The sequence below is a fragment of the Osmia lignaria genome, chromosome 2 (genome assembly GCF_051020975.1).
Source record: "Osmia lignaria lignaria isolate PbOS001 chromosome 2, iyOsmLign1, whole genome shotgun sequence".
In the NCBI taxonomy this organism is placed as follows: Eukaryota; Metazoa; Arthropoda; class Insecta; order Hymenoptera; family Megachilidae; genus Osmia; species Osmia lignaria.
Window position 1 is genome coordinate 2,834,475 of NC_135033.1, and position 19,270 is coordinate 2,853,744.

Sequence of the window (19,270 nt, forward strand, 5' to 3'; positions counted from 1 at the left end):
TTTGCTATCCGACCCCTATTTCCAGATAACGAACTTCAGCTCGTTCAACTAAAATTAGTTTATAACGAAAACTTTCTCTTAGAAATTCGTAAACGGCGAGATTTTTATACTCGTCACATTTATACTTATCACATCGTGGTGAATTTTAATATTCTTGTTTAAAACTTGTGTTACTGACAGTTTGAAGATAAAGTAATAAGGAATTAGAAGATTTTTAGATTGTTACATATCAAATGGTTCATTTCGAAATATAAAATGTCTGACACGGTTTAATGACATAAAAGTACCATAAAATGGCATATCAATTTAATAAATGTGCTATATCAATTTAAAGTGAAAAGTTTAATGAAAATAATTATTTTGTCATTAAATTTAAAATCTTCGCACAGCGGACCATGGAAAGAGATCCGATTTTAATTTAATCTTGTATTTCATATTATTTTCATCTTCTGAATCATGAACTATAACAATTTTACCAAAATAAATGTCATAATATTTATAATTGTAAGTACTATATTATAATTGCCATAATTATAACTATAATTATAACTGTAATAACAACTATAATAATTATAACAAATTTTTGATTACCACAATTTTGAATTCTTACAAAGTTTAATTTACAAGTCTTGACATTTTGAAATTAGAATTCATAAACTTTGAATATTAATTAATTAAACTACTATTTAAAGATTTATACAATTTTTCCTTGTTGAAATGTAGATTCATAGAATACTTAAAATTTATGTCATAATTAAAATAAACAGATTATAGAATTTTATTATACTTACAGTATAAATATTGTGATAAAGAATTTTTAGTTTCTTTCACTTCAATTTTCAATCATTCTTATTAAAGACTGATTACGGTTGGAAAGTTAATTAACTAAGAAACTGATTGCTATCGTAACATTTACTGAAGAAGAATTATTATAAATTACGTTGATTAAAGGTGTTGGTTCTTGAATCAAATGCTAAAGGGTAGTTTGTTTCAATCAGGGCGCTTTAACAACATAAATTCAATTCTCCTTGATTTAAATGGACTGTCAACTTTGTTAGGCTTTGCGTTTACTAATTATGTAATGCCATAATTGAAACAAGGCAGTGTCATAATGAATAAGCCAAAGCACTTAAGTGCGGTACTAGTAAGTTTAATGAAACAATACATTGGACATTAAAACTGTGATAGAACTTTTCTTCTTAGTTTATATAAATCTTTTTTTAACGTTTAAATATACGAATATACGAATATACGAATAACGTTTAAATATAAAAATTTGAAACACCTCATAAACAGTTTTCTTTTATATTATACCTCAGTGGTGCAACGACCGTAATTAATTATCGGATAGGGTAAGTGAAAAATGTATGGGTGTACCTCATTAGAATCATGATAATAATCAGTTTAATTTTTTTCATTTTCAAGAAAAGAAAGGTTTTTAATTTATTAATGGGGAGTCGACTGACTCTTCTAACCCCCGCCATTGCTGCACCCTAACATTTTTTACACAAAATCAATCATTTGTTTACAGAACAATTATTTGTTCCACAGAATCAATTTGTGTAAAAAAAATTTAAGGAAATAAAAAATGCCTCCATGTAAAGAAAAACTGTGTCTACAGGGTGTCCCAAAACTGGGGTGGGACCCGTGGAGGGATGATTGCTGAGGCTATTCTAAACAACTTTTTCCTTTGCCAAAATGTTCGTTAAGGCTTCGTTTTCGAGATATTAACGAAAAACAGTGGCCAATCAGAGCGCGCCTTCAGCGCGGGCCGAACTGCAAGAGTGTTGGGTATGCTCTGCGTTCAAACCGTGGTCGTGATCAAGTGTATCGGCACCACGTCGGTGTAGTAGGGTTCGTTGTTCATGAGCAATCAATAATTCGATACTATTATTCCTTTCTTTTTTTAATTCATTATTCGATACAACTTTTGCCCACCGAATCCTATTATACCGACGTGGTGCTGATGCACTTGATCACGACCACGGCTTGAACGCAGACACAGCCGACTCTACTAGTACTAACCGTGCTGAAGTAAAAATGGCAACACCGCGGGAGTCCGGTCTGAATATATCAACATCTACCCTACTCTATCTGCCTCCCGGACTCCCAGACTCTCAGCCAATCAACGTCGTCAGACCCCCGACTACTCTCTGGACTTCACATAACCTCTTTGGTTTCGTTCCAATAATTTCGCTTGTTCCAAGGCTTTTATTAACTTATATACACGTTTATCAATTCTTAAATGTTTCAATTTGATCCAATGATGGTTTCATTTTGCTTCATACCTAAATTTTCTTGAAACCACTGTAAATATTTCAAATATTGTATCATGCTTCACAACACCAAACTACTTTGAGAGTACACAAAATATATATCACATTTATAACAATTTTATACTACATCATTTCTATTTGCCATAGTTGCAACGTTTATATATTGTTTATACATAATTAACACAAAATAGTGTATAGTACTACAGCTTTTAATTAAAAAAGACGTTAATTACAATTCCGAGCACAGGACTCTGTTTTTGAAAATAGGACTCCCGATTGTCACGTGAGCGGTGTTGCCACGTTGTTCAGCATGGCTAGTGACGCAGAGCATGCCTAACACTCTTGCGGTTCGGCCCGCGCTAAAGGCGCACTCTGATTGGCCAGTGTTTTTCGTTAATAATTCGAAAACGGAGCCTTAACCAACATTTTGGTAAAAGAAAAGGTTGTTTAGAATTACCTCAGCAATCATCCCTCCACGGGTCCTATCTTATTTCTGGGACACTCTGTACAATAAAATGTTCTCGTGAAAACAAAATAAGTAAAATATTTCAAATTTCTGTATAAAATATTTCACTTTCGAATTTAAAATAACTTATAAACATTTAATTCTTTTATCTAGTCTAATAAAATGTTTCAAAAGATATTTCTAAAATTTTAATAGTGCCTCTAACTAGATGTCACCTTTGAAATAAAATAAGTTCCAGTTGAAATATTTCTACAGCAATAATATTGTTGGATTCAAATTTATAAACGTACATACACATACAATTATTCATAAAAATGATTCATGAAAATGAAACTGATGAACCAACTTCGTGTAAGATTTACAATTAGTGGTTTTCTTCAGAGACCACCACATATGGATTGAAAATAAACCGAAACTTGAATTGTTGAATAATGTGAAAGATTAATAAATATCTTACAAACAGATGTGTAAACGTGTCATGACAGAAGAATTGACCCATGCACGATTTGAAGCTGACCAAGCATTCCTGGTAATGTCAAAGAAAAAAGTTTATATTTATAACCTATTATTTTTATTCTGCATATGATTTTGAAAAAGTTTTTTGATCAACCTTGTTAATTGAAAGGGGGTCAAACAAATTTTTTCATTTCTTATTAGTACCATGATAATATTAAGTTTAATTTTCTTTATTTTTTTTATTTATCCTTAATAACGTTATCGAAAATTTTCAAAAATACTTCTAATTTCTTAAGAGCGGTAGTGACTCGCTGTAGTAGCCTTACTGGTTCGTTTAATAAATTACGAATAAAAATAACTTAATTCATTTTATTTGTAATAAATGCAAATATTCTACGATACTTTATTGTGGATAATAAAGAGTATAATTACATCGTGAATACATAGATAGGTTTCTGACCTGTGCAGTAAAGAAAGAAATATTTTCAACAATTTGTAATTAAACGAAATAAATACATTGTTGAAATTTATTAATTTGATTCATAAAACTCAAGACAACGTTCACAAATATCAATAGTATTTTACATTTGACGAAACAACCAAGTTGGTTATTTCAAAAATAAAATTTTATATAAAAACCATATAATTCCTTTATTTTTAGTTCAATTGTGAAGGAAGTATTACATTTTTTCTACTTTTATGGTTAGTTACATGACTTACATGTACGAGGTACAGGTTGGACTACATAAGACAATTCACTTAATTATCTTTTATAAATATAGCAGTAGCAAGAAAATTTTTATACATAATTTAAAAGGTTTCAAAAGATAAATAAAAGAAAAATTCTTCTGTAAATGCCATTTTTTCCAATCAAGTTATTTTACAAAAATGTATAGTATCGAGCATGGATAGCTACCCTCGGGAAAATGGCGATATCGCGAGTTCCCCCTTCCCTAATATTCCCGGGTTTGCATCCCTTCCCGAATGTATTCCAACTCTCCTCGTCGGATTCCCTTTCTTCGTATTCCTGTTCCTTCCCATAAGTGGTCCCGAGGAGAGTCCCATATACAGGTATATAAGTTTGTGGCCCTCCACCACTTGCGTATGAACATTTACGTGGGAGAATTTGAATTGATACTTATGTTATTATTCATATTTTTCAATTAAATACTAAATTTTATAATATTACATAATTTGTTTCTAAATCATTAAGATTTGGAGAATTCATACCCGTACAACGTTGTTTTCCCTAGGGAAGTCTACTTTTCTCGATGCTGTATATACTTTCTTCTACTGAAAATTTCGAATAAAATGTAAAGATTCTAGGTTTTTAGTAGGATTTTACATTATAAGTCAATTACACTTTTCCTAATTATTTTCTAATGATTTCCAGGATCCGTCTTACACGATAAACAATGGGGTGTACGATCTGGAAAGATTTCGCTTACTCGCTGATAGGATCAAGCCACTTTTGGGTCCGTGCCTGGAGAAGAGAATTAATTCTGGATTGGAGGAATTTGTTTGTAAATCGAGTTCCAGGTACTCTAAACGATTCCCACGCCTGAAGAGATGCTTGGACGCAGTTGCCGCTTGGTTGAACTACTTAGACGCGTTTCGCACCAAGGACATCGAGGAGGAAGCGATTAAGCACGCGATCGAATATCTGCTGAAAGACGGCCGAGTGACACATTTAGAGGATCCGGTCGTTCTGAATGCTGGAATAAATAGGGTGGACCTCGATTCCTTGACCGAGCAGAATGCCATGAAGAATAGGAACGTGTGGAGCTTTATCAAGGAAAAAGATTATTGGTTGTGCCATGATCAAGAGTGAGCATTGTGTTATTAATCAAGTATCAAAAAAGATTTTTGCGGTTTTTCTGGTAGAAATAAATTTTAATTTGCTAACATATCAGTGTAAAATTTATAATTTATTATTAAGATTAAAAACTGTAAATTATGAAAATCTAGTTGCATTATGAAATTCTTGTATTTTTTAAACATTTGTAATTTTTGTTTTACATAATATTATATAATTTTTCTTCAAGTAAATATGTACATATAAACATTTTTTTTTATTCTGTATAAAAGACTACCAAGAAACTTACGTTAACATTCGATTAGTTTTAAAAATATTTTTATTCCAATTCTTCATTGCTATTTTTGGTTTGTATAAAAATATTCAAATTAGTAATTTATACTAATATCCCTTAGCAGACAAACTACAAGTACTTGCAAACCGCCACCAACAATCAATTCTCAAATTCAAGAGTGTAAAAGAGAAAATAGTAGCAGTGATTTGGACGTTGAAATCGGTTCAAGTAAACAAGAAGTTCCAACTAAAGTCACTTGTAAAAAAATTTTCAATAAGGACACTTGTCGCGAACAGAAAATTGAAACAAAGTATCAATGTGACCAAGAAATCATTTCCTGTTCGAAACAGAACATTGTAAACCAATCAAAAAAAGCTTCAGTCACAATCAACGAACCCAAATTACTCCAAACAAGAGAAAACTTATCAAAACCAAGTACAAGAATACCATACGACCTACAAATTAGTTGCTGTTCAAAGCAGAATAATCTGAATCCGTTAGAAGAAGCTTCAACTATCATTAACGAACCCAAACCTCTTCAAACAAGAAGAAATTTACCAAAATCAAGTACAAGAATACCATACGACCTACCAATTAGTTGTTGTTCAAAGCAGAATAATCTGAATCCGTTAGAAGAAGCTTCAACTATCATTAACGAACCCAAACCTCTTCAAACAAGAAGAAATTTACCAAAATCAAGTATAAGAATACCATACGACCTACCAATTAGTTGCTGTTCAAAGCAGAATAATCTGAATCCGTTAGAAGAAGCTTCAACTATCATTAACGAACCCAAACCTCTTCAAACACGAAGAAATTTACCAAAATCAAGTACGAAGATATCAGAAATCACTTTTTGTTTTAAGCAAAACTCTGTGAACCCATCAAATGAAGCTTCAATCACCACCTACGATCCCAAACTTCTTCAAACAAGAAGAAACATTCTAAACCCAAGTACAAAGTTACTATCCAACTGTAATGAAAATTGTGATCAAAATTTGTGTCCAAAAAGTTCCAAATTAAAGCTGGTAATTCATAAAACAACAAACACAAACCGTTGCACACTTTGGAAGTCTGCAAAGGTATCCAGTCTTTCTGTACCTTGCAAATCTAGTCACTTAATTGTTCGTCTCTTCGAGGCAGATCCATCTTTATCAGACTCCTGTTTGATCCTCATGAAACGAAAATTTGAGCACGATATTCGCAATGCTTGCTCCTGTCTTAACGATATTTTCAAGAAGTTAGATAATTCGACGATGAAGAGACTGTGTCTGAACTGCCAGATACATCCGGGTCGAATTGATTTGAACCTCCAACGTGACGATGGGTCATCGAAAGTCCGGTTGTTCTTGGCACGAGTGCCAATCTGTTTGAGCGTCCACAAGCGTGAATCTTCTTGCAGAAAAAACATAAAATCTGAAGAATCTCAAGGTACGAATAAGAATCTTGATTACTGCTGTAAGGAGGAATTTCAGGAACGACAGATTGCTTTCTACTCTCAGTGCTCCAATCATGATTTGATGGAAAAGAAAAGGTCTCCGAAAGACATTATGGGAAAAGAGGTGAATTTTGTGTGGTTGAAGAAAGAGACAAAGGAAGTTGACTTCGTATTGTCTTCCTCTTTCACGAGATCGAAGATCAACGAGGACCTTGAAGAAAATTTCATTTCTTGCACGAAGGGAAATTGCATCAAAGTTTATGACGAAGAAAATGCAGGAAAAAATAACAGCTATGCAAATTCATCGATTACGGAGGATGATAATCAAAGAATGGATGACATTTGCACTTATTCTTCTTCGCGTAGTTCGATAGGACAAGACAATTCGACGATAGGGGCTTGCGATCCTGAGCAGTGTTCCTGTCACGTTCTGTGTACAAACAAAGATAAATTAGAGTTGGAAAATTCTATGAAGGAAGAAAAGTGTGTTACTCGATCAGAAAATATCATCGAAAAGGAAGATAACAGGCTGGAGAATTGTCCAGAAGCTGAAGAAGACATTTCTAAAACAAAAGGTAACGACCTTCGAGTACAGGATTTTTCAAAATTGGAAAGAAATATTGTCACTGTAAGAAGTAGTACTCTTCAAGTACAGAAACTGTTGATTACAACAGAAATTTCAGAAACGAAGAAAAATTCTGAAATGAAGGAAACACGTAGCATTGATTACATTTCTTCGACCGTTTCCAAAAATAATTCGAAAATAAGTTGCGACAGCAAGTGTTCTCGTTGTGGCAAAGACTTATCCGAGGAAGGGAGCAAAAATATCACAAAGTCTTTCGACACTGAAACTTGCAGGACCTTGAACTCTATTTCAAAAAGAAATATGAACTTGAAGGAATCTATGGAAACTCCTTCGATTTGTTCTACGAAAACAACCTGTAGAACCTTTATAATGAAAAATGAAAATTTATCTAATTTATGTCCAGGGAATTGCAATAAAAATTTAATCAATAATGATCGTGACCCTGAAGTCCTTGAATCTTGTAAATGTTCAAGCAATTCAAGTACCAGAACAAATATGGATACTCAGAATTTCTTACAAAAGAATTTTAACTTAAAAAGCACTAAATTTAGATCGAATTTTTCCAAGAAACCATGTTGCTCTTCGTCGACGAGCAAAACTCGATGCCAAACTCAGGAAGACAGCAGTTACCTTCCCTCTCGACGCAAAAATAGTTTCTGGAAAAGATCGATCGTCCCAGGAAGCTTCTGCAGCTCGTTTCCTGCCTTGGATCGAATAAAGTACCTAATTCGCAAAAAACTCCGAAGATTGTTGCTGGAAGAACGCGACAAAGGGACCGGAACTTCAAAGACATACCTGAAGAACGACAGATACTTAGTCAGTATCTCGAGTGGAAAATTGAACGAAGAACGTATTTGTTCTTCCATTCGTTGTCCATTTACGACTAGAAATCAAGTCGGGAATCAAAGTTCTCAGACGACATTCTCAGAAGGAAGTTCCTTGACGAAGAAGAAGAAGAAGAAGAAGAAAGATACTTTTGAAGATGGTGTTAGAGATCGATGCAGAAGGATGATCCAGGACAACGAGGTCTTCAGGAAGATCAGACTCAGAGAGATTTCAAGGTTTCTAGGTCAGAAGAGTGGCTCGATGATGGATAATCACAAAATGATTGATGAGAAGGAGCATTGTCCTTTTTATCGTGATGGAAAACGAAGAGGACGTTCCAGTATGGAGTCTTTTGGTTCCACCAGGGTGATTTTCTTCGACGACCTTGATGAAACGAAACGCAAAAATGGAAGGAAATTTTCGAAAGGAATTTTGAAAGAGGGAATTGCTTCTCCAAATATTATTTCTAGAAAGAATTGTCACAGAAGAGGAAGAGAAGGAGGAGATGCCCTAGGCGATGAAAGACCAAGGCCTTTCGAGAAACGTTTGTTCAAATACTATAAAATAGAAGACTACGACGATGACAATGATTTTATGAATCTCCTTGGTAACTACGAGAGAAGGATCAGTGATTTGGATGCTGATTTTAGGTTGAAATTGTTGCAGTATGTGGCACTTTGCAGGAGTGTGAAGGATCTGTTGATGAAGAGGCTGCCACGACCCGATGACGTTTACGAGGGTAGCTCGAGTTCTATGTAGCAAAGGATATTGATCTGCAATGAATGACAGGCCGATGACTCGATTGTACTAGATGGGACAACGTGTTAAATGGTTAACTGCACGATAACTTGGTTCCACGAAGGAATTTGTTTCCTGTGATTCTGTTTAGTTCGTTTCATGTAGTTTAAGAATGTTATGGGTATTATTTTATTAGATTGGCAATTAAATTCGTTACCATCACATTTTTTCCTCCATAGGGGGGAACTGATTAAACTTTCCCTGATAAATTACTAAAATTTCACAATAATTTAGCAAAACTTTACTTTTTAATGTTTATAATTTGTTTATAAAAATTTAACTTATTTTTGGATCAAAGTAAGTACCATTTGAATTAATAGTTTTTTGAATTTTGTACGTTAAAATAGATAAATCACAAATTTAATTACCAACTTATTATCATTGGCGTAACTAAGTAAGGTTCAAGGTGCCCCCCTCCCCCTATCCAAAATATTGACCGGGGAGATTACCATTTTAGAATTTTAGCATTCTAAAATTTAAAAGTTTCAAAATTCCAGAATTAAACAATTGAAAAACTCCAATTAAAAAATTTTTGAGGAAAATTTCTCATATTTCTCACCTTAGAATTAAATCCTAGTTATGCCAATGATGATTATTTACAAAAAAGAAATGAAAGGTAAACATTATTAATCTTTGAACAGTAGAGTTTGGGTCAATCCTGGCCCAAACTTACAAATTATATACAAGGATATTAACCTAAAGTTAAATGAATAATTTTTAAACGAAAGTGTTTTATATGTTGAAGGGATAATTTTAAAATCTCAGTGTAAAATTTAGAAAATAGTGGAAAATAATATGAATTATAAAATTAAATTAAAATTGTGGGTGTCTTCATGGTCCGCTGTCCAACACCCATTTGGAAATTCTTCCATTATAGATTACTTCTGTTTTTACAAGGTAATCAAAAATAAATTAGAATAGTGTAGCGTTAGACTATGCACGTCGTTGATATATTATGTTATGTTTTCAATTATATGACAGAACTTGATTTTCATCCCTTTTAAAACACATCTAACGCAGAGAACGAACGTTTTAATATATGTATTTTAGTATTTGTTGAAAAGATGACTTTTTTCTTAAAATGAATTATAAATAGTTATCAGCGTATGTGATATAAAAGTTGTGAAAATTGTTAGCATATTAATTTTTAAATTTTGCAAAAATTGAGATCTCAAATTTTTATTATAGAGGATGGTTAGGGTTGTTTATTGTAATTTGATTCCAAAATTGTTGTAAGTTTATGGAATTTTTGTTTAGTTTCAACAGTATTTTTTATAAGATAATAATGACCCATCAGTAGTAAAAACAATGTGACGAATAACGAAATTCTTATTTGATAATTCGTTCCAACGAAACAAAACTGGCTTTTCACTCTAATTCTGCGGGGCATATAGGCCTCCATAAAAACGAAAGGGTAAAGTTTGTAAGTACATTGATCATCCCTTAACTGATATTCCTCTCAAATGTAAATTACGTTATTCAATGTATTAAACAGTTGATATAAGGAATTAAAATTAAAGCGAGAAACAAGTAAATATTTTATTACTTATTCATTTTTATCACTTAGGCCTTTTTGTAGAATACGGGTCCTAATTTTAATTAATTACGCCCAAAAACCAACCGGCCCATCGAGAATTTTCCTGAACTCTAAATCCACCCTCGATGTTAGTTATATCATAAAAAACACATAATGGTAATTAAGAGTTAATTTATTGTTTATTTCGTTTGAATTTATTGTTTATTGTTAATTCGTATCGAAAATATTGATGAAGTCATTATGTAGTCAAATTGATATACCATAAGTCAGTGCCGGATTAAAATCTACGAAGGCCCCAGGCGCTTAACAGTAACAGATTTTGTCTCCTGTATACAGTTGGTTTATTCTAATACAATACACAATTCCTCAGGCACCTCCTGTAATCTGACAGAACAGTATTTCTTATAGAAATTAATCAATTTTCAATCAGCTATAAATTGCAATGTTTAAGACTGAGATATTATTGAAGTGAGGAAGAACATTGATTACATTGTTATATTCAATTAATTGAATGTAATACTACTGAAATAGTAGTGAATCATTCTTCCTAAAATTTGAAAGATACTGCTTTGAACTACAATAGAGGGATAAACTTTTTTTAATGAAGGAGATATTGAGTCGATGTACCCAAAAAGGGCTAAAAATAACTCCACGCCTTTATTGCACCTATGCCCTCAATCACCGAAAAGTTTATTTTTTGTAAATTCACTTATTATTAGTAATATTATTGTTACGTAAAAGATTTTTCGTGATGCTCTAAGCACGTGCTTATTTTGCATATTGATTAATCTTGCATTGACGTAAGTACTACTTTGTAATACTATTGAATTTCCAAATTGCATTAGATTTTCTGTTTCGAAATCTACCATTTTATATGCAACAACATAATATTTAAAATTTTATCTGTGGCATGCAGTATTTCACGTTTTCTAATAAAAAAAAAAATATTTTCAATTCAAACGAAAGGGAAGTAACTGACACAGGCATTCAAGGAGGAACACTTACTGCTGGTGCTTTATCACGATGAAATGATAGTGAAATCCGAGTTATTTAAGGCGTGCCGACCACGAAAAGGAGATAAAGTATTGTAGACCAACCATTGAGAGCAGCAGCATCCATCCCTTTGGCCAGATCGATATTTCTTGGCAACCACCGGCGAGGGTGCCCACCCCAGTTACTCTGTGTTTGTAACAATGCAAGTCGGCATCAAACAACTAGCGAAAGATTTGAGCTGCCAACGTTATTAGTTCAGTTTTATCAAAAATATAATTCCGCAAAAAATTAAATATAAGAATAGTTTAAGAAAACACAAACGTAGGGTATAATTACCTTCTTAATTATTTGCATAATAATGAGGTCATGGTTTGCGTCACTGAAATAGTATTTATGAATAAGAGAAACAATTTTGTGTATAAATTATGTAAGTATGCATAATGGAAGGAGTATTGATAAATAATGGAAATTTCTGTGTTGAGATTTTGTTGAAAATTAAATGTAATATAACATATTATTTAGAACTTATTAATTTTTAAATACCTACGTTTTTTAATGCATAAATTGATTTAAATAATACTACTTAATGTTAAACTTTTTTATTAAGGCTTAAAATTGAAAAAGTCTATTTTTATTAACAAATTGGCCGATATTGAAGCCGCGCGTGATCTGCGTTTCAAACTCGTGTCTCATTATAGCAATTAACGTGTTAAAGTTGATCATATCCTCGAACGAAATTCAGTGAGATATAATCTATTGAAAATTAGATTTTCGCGAATGAATGATTTTACGCTGTAAATTGGTTGATGAAACATTTATATAGTCGTATGCATCTAACTTTAAGCTTCAAATGAATATGCCATAAGTGATACTTTGCGATACTTTTGTATCATAAAATCAAATTTTGAAACATATTTATGAGTTAGGAATAACTGGAAAGTGAAATAGCCCAGCTTTCTTCCAAAAACAATGACTTTTAATGTCATATAAAAGCAGTATGACATTTGGAGATATAATAATAAAAGTCATGATTTACTGTTACGTGAATGCTCGAAAATAAAAATTATAGAAATGGTATGTGTGCTGCTGACAGATCTACTGCAATAGAAATGGACATCATTATCTACTGGACACGAAGTGAAATACGTAATAACACACTGTATTATTATGTTTACATTTGAAGGTAAACAGAAACATTTAAGTATCATTTAATAATTTTTAATTTTTAAAATATTTAATTGTATTATAAAAAGAAATACTACCAATTACAATTTATAGCAGATCATTAACAATTTCCAACTATGTAACATTTTCAAGAAATTGTTGAAACGGTCTTAAATTTCAATTTCACAATTAATAAATTAGTTCAAAAATATACTCCCACTCGTATTCTGTTTGTTGATAATTTGTAGCTATATTTAGAAAAAAGTCTGTCTAATCTTAACTCAAAAAATTAATCAATATTTTGGCAGTCAATAAAATGATGACAATCGATAAATAGAATATCTATACCTATACGGATATCAATAGGGATAAACTGCTGCTAAAGCACAACATATCGTATCATATTATAGTACTGACATATGCAAATATTAATAAAAATCAATATATTGGAATAAAAATGGTTAACCTAGTTAGTCATGTCTTACTTTATCCAATTGACTAGGTACCTTGGTGTTCAAATTAAGCACCACAAAGAAAAATGGTGATATCCCAGGTCCTCGCCTTTTTCTATAGCACAGCCGACTCTAGAACTAGCCGTGCTGATGTAAAAATGGCAACACCGCGGGAGTCCGGCCTGAATATATCAACACCTACCCTACTCTATCTGCCTCCCGGACTCCTAGCCAATCAACATCGTCAGACTCCCCGGCTACTCTCTGGCCTTCACATAACCTCTTTGGTTTTGTTCCAATAATTTCGCTTGTTTCAAGGTTTTTATTAACTTATATACACGTTTATCAGTTCTTAAATGTTTCAATTTGATCCAAAGATGGTTTCATTTTGCTTCATACCTAAATTTTCTTGAAACCACTGTAAATATTTCAAATATCATGCTTCACAACACCAAACTACTTTGAGAGTACACAAAATATATATCACATTTATAACAATTTTATACTACCACATCACTTCTATTTGCCATAATTGCAACGTTTATATATTGTTTATACATAATTAACACAAAATAGTGTACATTACTACAGCTTTTAATTAAAAAAGACGTTAATTACAATTCCGAGCACAGGACTCTGTTTTTGAAAATAGGACTCCCGATTGTCACGTGAGCGGTGTTGCCACGTTGTTCAGCATGGCTAGTATTAGAGTCGGCTGTGTGTAGGGCCAGTGATGCACTATCGTGGGATTTTTTCTCGCTGGGATGCTGGGTGCGCATGCGTAAATAACATTACAACTAGGGAAACTTTCATGCGTCTAATGTATACAGCTATAGCATCACGTAGTGTCCCCAGCTCTAATGTTACTTACGCATTCGTACGCAATCTCCTAGGGTGAAAAAGTTCCACGAAAGCACATCACTGTGTAGGGCAGGGGCCCCATACATATGTATAGAAGTCTGGCCCTATAATGTGCGTGTAGCCTTTTACGTAGGAAAATTTAAATTGATATGTATTCATTATTGATATTCCTTAATTATATATTAAATTATACAACATTTAATAATTAAAAATCATGTTATTTTGTAATATGTACTACTGGAATTTGATTATAATCTTTTATCTCGCCCCAAGTGTTTACTAGGCATAGCTCTCTTAAATTTTCATCTGTTTCAGTCAATGCAAAACAGTTTATTTAATATTTATTTTAAACTATTGCACGAGATACAAGAAATAGATTGATGAATTGATTTCATCAAAGGACCAAATTTCCATTGGGCAACAGTCTGTAATTTGTCCAAAAAATAAAATCACTTCTTCAACTTGGTCTCAAATCTATTGAATACTTCTAAATAACGTAAAAGACTAAACAGATCTCCTTCAGGTTTAGCTGACTATGTAATATCATTGTCGCACAATACTGGGTGTATTTACTTCGAGGCCAATGATGCATATCACATTATGATAGATTGGATACACAGTATCTACTGAATTATCACGGTAATTACATCTAACATAAGATAGAAATTAAAATACACTACAATGGAAGAAAAAAGTGGTACCCAAGTGAATACCTCCTTTCACCCTCCGCACCTTCTCATCTACCATCGTGCCCCTTATACTTCGATTCCAATCATTCATATCGATCCATTAGAACATGATAAGCGTAGTACGCCATAAATTACATCCCTTACATACGTCAGGGATCGTGGAATCGTTGTTTGTCTGTTTCAGGACGATCGTGCGCGGATGTTAACGTTAATACCGTTACGCTTCCTGTTCCTGCGTAACGTTTTGTTGTTGCAAAACTCCTGATCTGGGGTGCAAATGCTCCGCCTAGGTTCTATCTAAAGGGGGTTGCAACCGGGCACGATTGGTCAATGATATCGATGCGTCGCAACTAGAGGGCCAATAGCGTCGCGACTCCGGCTTGCGCTGACTCCGTGACCAGGAGCTGACTTTGCGGTACCCCGCTGCTGCCGTGGATGCCGCCGCCGTCAACGAGGACGACGTCAGGCGACGTCGACGACGTTCTCCGTCGCGTACCACTCCGCTCGTAACCATATCTGGACTTAATTATTGGTGAGTCGTGAGTTTCTTTCATTTCACAATATAATCTCTCTTGAACTGAATTCTTCACGAATCGTAAGTGGTGGTTTTCGAAAAATAGCCAACCCTTCGTTCGAAAGGGTTGGTCCAACGGTTCTGTGCAGTTGTGTCAAACAAAGATGGACCCGCAGCATTGTGATTTTGTTCCTTGTGAATTGTTTAACAAAGTGAGATTTGTTGTTGTTGAAATATTAGACGGAAGGCTTAGGATCGTTCCATCGATAGTCCTCGACAAAAATCCATGGGACTCGAACTTTTTTAGAGGGTGAAGCGTGATTCATAGTGACGATTGATCGTGAAATTTTTTCGTCGGTGTACGTGAGAGTGTGTGGGTGGGTATGTGTGTTGAACAGTGAACGGAGGGGTTCATTTAGCTGGTGAATCGTAACTTTGAATCGACATTGAGGGGAATACCTTTTTTTCAAGGTTGGATCATGGAAATGTCAGAGATCAGAAAAATCTCAGAGACTTTATCGTATTGATCGGGAAATGTACTGGGCATCTGGGTTCATTTCATCCAGTCTCATTCTTTTCCTTTCAAAACACTTAAATTTATAAATTCTTATTAAAAAACACTTGATGCGACATGTTTTGTTGTCGTATTACTTGATTCGTGTCCTGAATATTCATTTATTTATTTATTTAATAATTTGATGTTTTTTTACACCCTCCGGCAGCAAACTATCGAGAGAATCGCAATTTTAATTTAATTTTCTATTCTGTTTCTAATCTTTTTGCTCTAAAAATTATTCTTTCAATACATGAAACACTTTGATTTAAAAATTATACATTTAATGTTAATATCCTTGTGTATATTTTGTAAGTTTGTGTATGTTCAATCAATGAATCAACTCAGACTCCGCTGTTCAAGAGTTAATTCATACGTGAATCTTTACATGGATCTGTCACCTACTTTAATCCTTGAAAGATGGATGCTCTGGGACTGATAGAATAGATGGGTATAAAGACCTACATATCATCAAAATGTAATAATATCGAATTAAAATTACTAACTGCCAGAATTTTCTATAATTTTAATGTGGCATATAAAGTATTCAATTTTGAAGTGAATATATTCATTAGAGTATATAGTTTCATGTGGAATATAGATAAAATTGAAATTTGGATTATCTAAAAGTATGACTGGATAAAAGTGCATATTTTAATTATCATTTTTATTATTATTTCATATAATTTTTCAATTTAAAATTTTAATCAGTGTCAGAGAAACATAAATTGAAAAAGATGATAAAAATCAGTAATTCAATTCACGATATATTACACCCCAGTATTTTTTAATTAAAAAAAAAGGAAAATTTAATTGATTTTATTAATAAATATTCAATTCGTAATACGATACACTCCAATATCTAGAAAGAAAAAAAACCGTAATTGATTTGATTAACAAATGTTCTAATCAAAAATTTCAGAAATCAATATCCAAACGTGTTTCATTCGGCGACCCATGTAAATAGCGTTTTTCATGAAGAATATTAGGGGAGCCGCGTCCCCCATGACGTCCATTAAATGAAATCAGCCGTTTCCATCACCACCATTGCATCCTAACTGGTTAGCACACGTGCTGTGCATTTTGTCTGTCTTTTGTCTGTCACGTGCCGTTTTAATATCCGACAGCCATTGTCTCTCGAAACGTCTCTTTGTGATCACGCTTTGTTGGTTGCCAACAATTTTTTGCTTCGAGGATCCGTCACTCTCTTCTACCCCCTTCGATAGGAAATTCTTCCTTTATTATCGATCTTTGCTTTTAGTACAACATTTTGCTCATTTAGTGCAACAATTTATAGGTTTTGAGTTATTAGTCTGGAAGGAACGGTTCTTACTTGTACTTTTGAACCAGTCGAGTTTTGAAAGTGAATTTTTTAAAAATTACTGTTTTCTTTTAACGGCCTGACAAAGTTGTAACACTTCGAAACATTCAAACTCATTTTCCTTACAATCATGATTTTAGAATGTGAAATTATTGCAACAAATGAGCGAATTGAAAAAATGAAGTGATCTATGCTGTACTTTATTTAATTATATAGAAATCAATTTTAAATTTAGTTGTAAGAAATCAATTTTGGTAGTTTATTTTATTTGGAGTATACAAAAGTTTCAATTGGCTACATATAAATAATGTTAGGTATTTTAATGCAATTTGTAACATGTTTTGTTCGATTATGTTAATATTTGCATAAAAAGTGACGCAAAATAAGCTATATTTTGCTAATATAATATTTTTTTTATTTAAAGTTCAAAAAGAAATTCATAATATACATATTCATGATTAAATAACAATCAAATAGAAACATTTACAAAATTATAATAACAATAATAATTTTCAAAATAATTAAATAATATTAATCAATAATTGGTTGATAACTATATTTTCATTCTGTGCTTCAAAAGTGGCTAAATATCTTGATTAAAATTATCCTTTTAATATAAAATATTAATAGAGAAAACTGTCTTAAAAACGATAGAAACTTCTTTATACTTATTAATAATATATATAGTATCCGGTCATTCTATTATGGACATTCAATATATTATAATATTTCAATTTTAGAACTGTAATGATACAAGTGCTAATGAAAAATTCGATTTTATAATTTTATCAAAGCAATGCAATAATTTTCAATATTTTGTGTAATTTTCTTGGCTGTTGATAGTGGTCTCAATTCCTCGACAATCGAGGGTATACCAACTTGAAATGCAGCAATTTATGCATTCCCTTATTTCCAATATACCGTGCCACTTCTTAGGTATTTTAGATCAGGATATTGTTCGTTGGATTGCATTTTTGGTGAACTATGCATTTTAAGATCAATCATACGATGTCAATTAAGTTAAAATTGGGGAAATTATTACACTTATATTTCTCAATATTTTGCTGAGAAAGCAGTGAACTAATAACATTGAAAATGTCCATGATGGAGTTGCAGTGTACTATGCCATATTCCAAATGAACAAACAATTCATATTTATGATAGTTCTCAAGTTATTAAATTAAAACTACTACTTCTAACTATATTATACTTCCACAAGGTTAAGTTTTATAATATTTTTTCATAAATATAGAAACTTTGAATGAAACTTTCTAAAGTTACTCCTTTCGAGAAATATACTCTCGTAACAATTTTTTATTTTTGGACAAAAAAGCGTTGTCCATTAACATATTTTAATTTTTTATTTTACTTGTATATTTATTTTGTAGCTGTAAATGTCTTTCTATCCTGAAAGTATATTTTTAAATCATTCATTGGCGTAACTGGAATTTTGAAATTTTTGGAATCTGAAATTCAGGAAGTCTGTACTGGAATTTCGGTATTCTGAAATTGTAAAATCTTAGTATGTTGAAGGTCCTCATTTTTGGGAAGAGGCCAGTTCACATTTTATGGGGGTCAGGTTCATCCTGCCCCTACCTAGTTACGTCAATGTAAGCATTTATCTAATACAATTCTATAAGCAGCATTAGAAAAATTATATTCAGAATCTCAATCTTTCTCTAAATGATACCCTGTACATAGGACGTTGGTAAAGGTTGGCTTCAAATTAATACAGCGTGTTAATGAGGTCGAGTAGATGAAAAAAGTTCATATGAATCTGTGTCTGAAAATGCTTTATAAACCCGGGAACGGTGGAGGCTGATCAATCGTGACCCAGACATATAAAAAACCTATACAACGACACTTCTATTAGACATTCAAATTTCTGTAGAAAAAGCCCATAAAGAAATTAAAATGAAAAAGTCTTTAAAATTCAACACGTTGATTTAAGTTCTGAGTTTTTTTGCGTCTTCTTCTGTTATTTTATCACAACCCTCCTAATGTTTCTACGAGAAGCTTAAGTGAAAAATATGACCCCGGTGTAGGTTGTACGCTTCTTCTCGCATTTTTCTACCCCTTGAAGACGTTCCCCGGGGAGTTCGAGGATTAGGGCTGAAGAGACTACCACTCCAAATAAACATCCCTACTCTGAAGTTCCCCATGTGCCTTATAATCGGGGAGAGACGTTTTTGTATATGTGTGTTGGATGTTTGGAAGAGAAAATATAGACGATCATTAAAAAATGAATGTT

General features: G+C 32.7%; 2 protein-coding genes across 2 annotated transcripts in view; both read left to right on the top strand.

Annotated features, from left to right (window-relative positions):
• Positions 1-3,047: 3,047 nt before the first annotated feature.
• LOC117605896 (uncharacterized) lies at positions 3,048-9,255 on the top strand. Its single transcript, XM_034327692.2, has 3 exons — positions 3,048-3,271; positions 4,592-5,025; positions 5,413-9,255. Exons 1-3 carry the CDS (start codon positions 3,206-3,208, stop codon positions 8,894-8,896), a joined length of 3,984 nt encoding a protein of 1,327 aa, XP_034183583.2. The 5' UTR covers positions 3,048-3,205; the 3' UTR covers positions 8,897-9,255.
• A 5,816-nt stretch (positions 9,256-15,071) lies between these two features.
• VGlut (Vesicular glutamate transporter) overlaps positions 15,072-19,270 on the top strand; it is a 29,606-nt gene continuing 25,407 nt past the window's right edge. Inside the window, exon 1 of the mRNA XM_034327693.2 lies at positions 15,072-15,163. The gene's annotated coding sequence lies outside the window, so the exon portion shown is untranslated. The remainder of the gene's footprint in view (positions 15,164-19,270) is intronic.

Coding starts and splice junctions, on each gene's coding strand:
- LOC117605896 (XM_034327692.2), top strand. CDS start 3,206: ATGTGTAAACGTGTCATGACAGAAGAATTGACCCATGCACGATTTGAA. Junction 3,272..4,591: donor AAGCTGACCAAGCATTCCTG/GTAATGTCAAAG, acceptor AATGATTTCCAG/GATCCGTCTTACACGATAAA. Junction 5,026..5,412: donor TGGTTGTGCCATGATCAAGA/GTGAGCATTGTG, acceptor ATCCCTTAGCAG/ACAAACTACAAGTACTTGCA.